The 6,711-nt window shown below is 61.6% G+C and overlaps 1 protein-coding gene across 2 annotated transcripts; it reads left to right on the plus strand.

Annotated features, from left to right (window-relative positions):
- Positions 1-6,711, plus strand: GAL3ST1 (galactose-3-O-sulfotransferase 1). 2 transcript variants are annotated; one of them, XM_030958968.1, is made up of 3 exons: positions 1-162; positions 2,958-3,091; positions 4,533-6,711. In XM_030958968.1, the coding sequence occupies exons 2-3, from the start codon at positions 2,967-2,969 to the stop codon at positions 5,674-5,676; spliced, it is 1,269 nt and encodes a 422-aa protein (XP_030814828.1). In that variant the 5' UTR covers positions 1-162; positions 2,958-2,966; the 3' UTR covers positions 5,677-6,711. The 2 variants fall into 2 exon arrangements, with proteins under 2 accessions (XP_030814828.1, XP_030814827.1); XM_030958967.1 differs by lacking the exon at positions 1-162 and adding an exon at positions 1,529-1,617.

Below are 6,711 nucleotides of genomic sequence, written 5' to 3' on the forward strand. Positions count from 1 at the left end.
CTTTGGAAAAGCCGGCATTTGCGGGGAGTTGCCTGGGAAGAGCTTATTCCATGTCGGAGCAGCATCGGCACCCCCGCCCCGTGCCGCCCGCTCCCCCGGCACCCCGGTCAGCACAGGAGAGCAGAGGCACGGGCCAGCGCCTGCGGTGCGGGACAGGAAAAGGTGATGGATACTGAGGGGTGAGCGGGTGCTTGGAGGGTGGCAGGGTGGGAGGGGGGCAGCAGGATGCTTGTTGGGTTGCTTGGGAGGCAGTGGGATGCTGAGGGGGCCACAGGATGATAAGGAGGTCGTGAGATGCTTGAGGGGGTTTTGGGATGCCTGGAGGGTGTTGGGGTGCTGGAGGGCAGTGGGATGCTCAGGAACCAGCTCTGTGGGGCAGGATGATGAGGGTAATTGTGTACCTGTGGGGCACAGAGGGGACAGGGGGGTAGGAAGCAGCGTGCCTGTGTGGGATGGGGCCTGTGGAAAACAGTGCGTCCATGGATTTGTGGGATCAGGAGCAAGCAGGGGCATGTGCCTTGTGTATGGCAGGGGCTTGGCCCTAAAAAAAATTGATGCTGTAGGGAAAACCCAAAAGCAGACTCTGGGGTGCCCCCAGGGAGATGGGGAGCTGCTGGGACACGGAGAGGGGCCTGCAGAGCTGGGTGGCCTGGCCCGGGGGTAGCTCTTGAGGAAATGGTGGGTGCAGCCGTGCTCTCCAGCTGGGCATCTCAGCCGGCTGGCGCCGCGGGCACACCCCACCCGTGGGAGCCCCAGGAGAACACCCAGTGCACCGCTTTCTCCTAACGAGCTATTAATAATTAAGCTGCTCACTGAAGGCAAAGTCAATAGAATATTTGGCTGGGAAGTGTTTGCCAGAACCACCCCTGGGAGGCAGGCAGGGTGGAGCGAGGCATCCCCTTGGCATCCCACAGCTCTGGAATTCGGTGCTGTGTGGTCCTGGGGGCCTGGTGGGGTCCCATAGGGATCTGTCAGCATCCATTGGGACCCATCTGGACTCACTGGGATCCATTGGGACTCATCAGAGGGGTTTATGGTGCCATTCCACTCTCTCCTGTGGAGCTGGTGCCAGCTTTGCTCCCTCTTGGCAGCACCCACAAAAGTGGGTGTCTCCCCAGCCCTCTCAAAGGGCCAGTGGCTTTTCCAGGTGGTGCCAGGCGATGACTGTGATGGAATCACAGCCACCGTGTAAAGCCAAACTCCAGCTGCTCCTGGAGCCGTCTGGCATTCCCACCCACACGGTGGTTTTGGGATTCTGTCAGAGCCACCTGCTCCCCCCGTGGTGACACCGTGCACCCCCATTCGCACATGAAAGCCATTCGGGAAGAGGCTGGATGCACCAGCCCTGCCTGATCCAGCGGTCCCGGCTCCAGGGGAAGTGGAGGGGACTTGGATGAGCTTTTGGGGTGCTGCAGGTGCCCCTCTGGCAGCTCCCCCCCTGCCCGCGGCGCTGTGCCCAGCACCGGCCGCAGCCCGGGGCTCCGGTTGCATTTTCCATTCATTATTCATCGAGCTGGAAATCTCGGCGGCACGAGGCGATCCGAGCCGGGGGGGCCGGAGCGGGGGAGCGGCGGCAGCGGCGGCACCCCGGGATCGGCGGTGACCGCGGTGCTGGGGGTGAGCCGGGAACGGGGGGCTCTGCCTCGGGGCTGGGGCTGGGATGTGCCGGGCTGGGATCCGCGGCTCATGGCAGCGCGATTTCATCCCGCCGGGATATCCGCGGGAGCCCTGCGGCGCTGAGGGGGTGATGCGAGGCGGGGGGGGGGGGCCGGGGGTGATTTTCGGGGGTGTTACGCAGTGGGAGCGCAGCCAGCCTTGGCCGAGGGGCTCCGGAGGATGTGGAGCAGCGGGAGCAGCGGGAGCTGGGGCAGGCGGGTGATGCTGCTCCCGCCGCTAAATGGGGGTGCAGGGCCGGGGGGGCTCAGCCCCCAACTCGGGGGGGCTCCCGGGCGCCGAACTCTGCTGTGGAGGGCTGCGGTCACGAGTGCCGTGTCCCCGTGTCCCCGTGTCCCTGTGTCCTGCCGCAGGGGACGGCCCTGCTGCAATGCGGTGTCACAGCGAGGGTGACCCCCGTGTCCCTGGAGGAGGGCGGGGACAGGGATGGGGGACACGGGGGGAGCGCTGGGGAGGGGGCAGCGGGCACAGGGGCTCTGTGTGTGTGTATGTGTGTGTGTCTGTGTGTGTGTGTGTGTCTGTGTGTGTGTGTGTCTGTGTGTGTGTGTGTCACACGCATGTGTACACGGCTGATGTGTGTGCACATTTTGTGTGTGCCCTGTGTGTGTATGAACACGCATTGAGGGCTGTGTGTCCTGGTGCACACACGAGCACACGAGGGGACGGGGCTGTCTGTGTGTGCCCTCTGTGTGTGTGTGTGTTTTGTGTGTTTGGGGATGCCATCCTGCCTGCACCCCTCTGTCCCCAGTTCTGTGTTCCTGGCCCCCACCTGGGCCAGCCTGAGCTGCCATGGCCAGAGGGGCCCCCGAGCCCCCCAGTGCTGCTGGTGGGGCTGGAGAGGCTGCACTGGGAGGGTATTGCAGCACCCAAACCATCCCGAGCTGCTGCAGCTCCTGCTCCGGCCTGCAGATTTTCCTGGGAAAATGGATCCCAGCACCTTCAGGGAGTGCCTGCTGGTGCTGGTGGTGTCCCAGTGGAGAATGGCCACTCTGTCCCTCGGCTGCCCGCTGCCCCTGGGCTCTCCATGGCTCCCCTTTCCTCCAATCCCAGCCCTGCAGCCTCTCCCGCTGGGAGTCACTCGGTTTTCCCAGGGCGGGCAAAGGTTGGCTGGGCGGGCAGAGCCGCTGGGCCTGGGCCATAGATGTGCTGTGGATCATGCCAGGCACCAGTGGGATGCTTTCCTGGGAATTGCCATGCCTGTGACATGTCCACCTGCCTCGCTGGAGCCACACACCCCCAGACCCCGTGTCCCTGGCACCAACGTCTCTCCTCTCTGGCTGCAGGTGACCAGGATGCTGTGGCATGGGAAGCCCTGGAGGTCCATGTGCAAGGGGCTGGTCCTGGGGACCCTCCTGACCAGCTTCATGTTGCTGCTCTACTCCTACGCCGTCCCTCCGCTGCAAGTCAGCGTCACTGAGTGAGTCTGGGGTCCCGTGTGCCCCCTGCAGCTCGGGCTCCCTGTTCCACACCAGCAACCCCCAGCTGGAGGGGGGGACATGGAGATGGCCCTGGGGCTTTCCAGGCCCTGGTGGCTTCACACCAAGATGTCCCCTTCCTGCAGTCCCCAACTCCTGGAAGGGCTGGGGACACCGTGGGGCACTCAGTGCTCCTGGGTGGAAAGGGGAGGGAAGGGGGAAAGGGGGAGAGGAGAGAGGAGAGAGGAGAGGAGAGGAGAGGAGAGGAGAGGAGAGGAGAGGAGAGGAGAGGAGAGGAGAGGAGAGGAGAGGAGAGGAGAGGAGAGGAGAGGAGAGGAGAGGAGAGGAGAGGAGAGGAGAGGAGAGGAGAGGAGAGGAGAGGAGAGGAGAGGAGAGGAGAGGAGAGGAGAGGAGAGGAGAGGAGAGGAGAGGAGAGGAGAGGAGAGGAGAGGAGAGGAGAGGAGAGGACTCAAGTCTTGGGTTCTTTCACTGCTGGAGCTCCGCAGTGCTCAGCTCCTGGCTGTGCCGCCTGTCATCAAAATAATCTCCAAGCTTGTAAACAAGGTTCACATGCCTCACAAACCTGGCGCTGTTGGGTGGGGATCCTCATTAAGGATCAGTTTGGCAAGTTGATTACAGGTGTCCAAAGTCACTCAACTCTGTGGGCTCTGCTCACTGCCTCAGGCAGATCAGATAACGTCCCTTGTGTCCTCACATGTTCCTCCAGGGCCCGTGAACTCATCTGTGGGGCCAGGCTCTGGAATTATTTCCCTCTTTGCTGGGAGCTGAATCTTTCTTGGATCCCACAAGGTGTTGAGGGGTGCCAGAGCTCCACAGATCCCTTGAGGGGTTTGTGACTCCTGTAAAGGGCTGAGAGCTCCCAGACCTCCTCCATGGAGGAGTTCATGACTGCGAGAAGTTCATGACTTCTATAAGGGGTTGAGAGGTCCCTGGCCTCCTCCATGGGTCCTACAGGGGATTGAGAGCTCCCAGGCCTCCCTCATGGATCCTACAAAGGGCTGAGAGCTCACTGGCCCCCCTGCATGAATCCAGGGTTGAGAGCTCCCAAGCCTCCTCCATAGATCCTACAAAGGGTTGACAGCTCTCATATCCCATAAAAATGTTATCTGCTCCTCTCCATGGAGTTGTGGCCATGGAGAGCTCCCCTTGATGCACTTTTTGGCATCACCTTCTCCACGACCACCATGGCCATGCCCGTGGAGACTCCCTGCTTTATTTCCATTTCGAGCAACTATTTCCATTTCCAGAACCCATTCCCAGGTCCAGCACCTGTCCCCAGGTCCAACACCCATTCCCAGGTTCAGCACCTATTCCCAGGTCCAGAACCTATCCCCACACCCAGCTCCACCAGCACAGAATATCCCTAAGCCTTCTAAGTGCCAGTGCCACTCACCATGGTGCTCCACCTCTTCTCTCACCCAGGATCCCCGTGCCCTTCTCCTGCTCCTCCCACCTGGCCCAGGCTCCGTCCCCGTCCAACAGCTCGGGCAGCGCCTCGGGGTGGAGCTGCCGGCCCAAGCTCAATGTCATGTTCATGAAGACCCACAAGACAGCCAGCAGCACCATCCTCAACATCCTCTTCCGCTTCGGGGAGAAGCATCGCCTGAAATTCGCCTTCCCCAACGGCCGCAACGACTTCTACTACCCCTCCTTCTTCGAGCGCAGCCAGGTGCAGCACTACCGGCCCGGGGTGTGCTTCAACATCATCTGCAACCACATGCGCTTCCACTACGAGGAGGTGCGCAAGCTCCTGCCGCCCGACGCCACCTTCGTCACGGTGCTGCGGGACCCCGCGTACCTCTTCGAGTCCTCCTTCCACTACTTCGGGCCCGTCATCCCCCTCACCTGGAAGATCACGGGGGAGGACAAGCTGGACGAGTTCCTCCGGGACCCCCAGCACTACTATGACCCCAACGGGTTCAACGCTCACTACCTCCAAAACCTCCTGTTCTTCGACTTCGGCTACGACAGCAGCATGGACGCCAACAGCCCGCTGGTGGAGGAGCACATCCGGGAGATCGACCGCCGCTTCCACCTCGTCATGTTGCTCGAGTATTTCGATGAGTCGCTGGTGCTGCTCAAGGACCTGCTGTGTTGGCAGCTGGAGGACGTCCTCTACTTCAAGCTCAACGCCCGCAAGGGCTCCACTGTGTCCCGGCTGACCCCTGAGCTGTACGAGCAGGCGACCGCCTGGAACCTGATCGACGCCAAGCTCTACCGCTACTTCAATGCCACCTTTTGGCGCAAGGTGGAGGCCTACGGGAGGGAGAGGATGGCCAGGGACGTGGCCGAGCTGCAGAGGGAGAACAAGAAGATGACCAGCATCTGCATCGACGGGGGACACGCCGTGGACGCCAGCGCCATCCAGGAGTCCTCCATGCAGCCCTGGCAGCCTCTGGGGGAGAAGACCATCCTGGGGTACAACTTGAAGAAGAAGATCAGCAAGAAGCACCAGAAGCTGTGCCGCAAGATGCTGACGCCAGAAATCCAGTACCTGACTGACCTGGGGGCCAACCTCTGGATCACCAAGCTATGGAGCCACGTGCGGGACTTCCTCAAGTGGTAGGGGCTGGCAGGTGCCCCACTTCCCTGGGGAAGAACCAGGTGCTTTCATTCTTGTTACTCATGGTTCTCTTGGTTTGGAACTGGCTGGAGGCTCTGGAGCCCGGGAACTTTTGGGGGGACCCTCCATCACCTTCCTGCAGAGCCCCAGCTTGGGCAGGAGAGCGGAGACTCTGCCTCCGTCAGCAGGGTCAAGGACTGGGGGCCCAGGGGTGGCGTTTTCCTGCAGGATCCACTTCTTCCTTCCCCATGGAAAAGCTGGAGGAGGGATTTATGAAGGATGTGGCCTTGTCACAGCAGGAGCAGGACATCCATCACCAGGTTGCTGGGTGCAGGCAGGGATGGGCTGGGACAGCAGTGGTAGAGGGTCTCCCTTGCCCGGGGTGGGCAGACATGTCCACAGGGAACCCAGCCCTCCAGGAGCTCCTCAAATCACCCCATGAGCCCTGGTTTTGGAGTGTGGGAATATCAGAACCTGCTGCACTGCCTCAGCTCTTGGGTGTGATGAGTGCAGCATGTTCTCAGCCCACCAACAGCTAGGCTGTGACCTAGAGGCACCCGGAGCCATTTGGAGATTGGAAAACCCATCCCAAAAGCCCCGGCCTTTGTCAACAGGTCCCCGTGGCACAGGGCACACCCTCACTGTCCCCCATCATCCCAGTTAGAGGAGCCCGTGGCCCTGGTCTTCCCCACAGGGGACATCCCAAAAGGCCAAGAGGGTCTGGTGACAACTGGTGTGGGGAGGAGATGGGAGTGGGTGCAGTGGGACCGTCCCCATGATGCCATCCGGGGCACGGTGGGGATGCTGGGGGCAGGGGCCATCCCCAGTGCCCACCCTGCCTTGGGGACAAACCTCGTGCGTCCCAGCTGGGCTGGATGACACCGGTGACACCACGTCCCACTGAGAGCAGCCCTGGCTGGGCACAGAGGTGGCACCTGTGGCTGAGCCACCCCCCAGCAAAGGGACCCCCTTGTCCCCCTACCTGTGTTCAGCTCCTTCTGTAAAGACCAGAAATAAAAAAACTATTTACTTTTGTAA

The sequence above is a fragment of the Camarhynchus parvulus genome, chromosome 15, assembly GCF_901933205.1.
Source record: "Camarhynchus parvulus chromosome 15, STF_HiC, whole genome shotgun sequence".
Taxonomy (NCBI): Eukaryota; Metazoa; Chordata; class Aves; order Passeriformes; family Thraupidae; genus Camarhynchus; species Camarhynchus parvulus.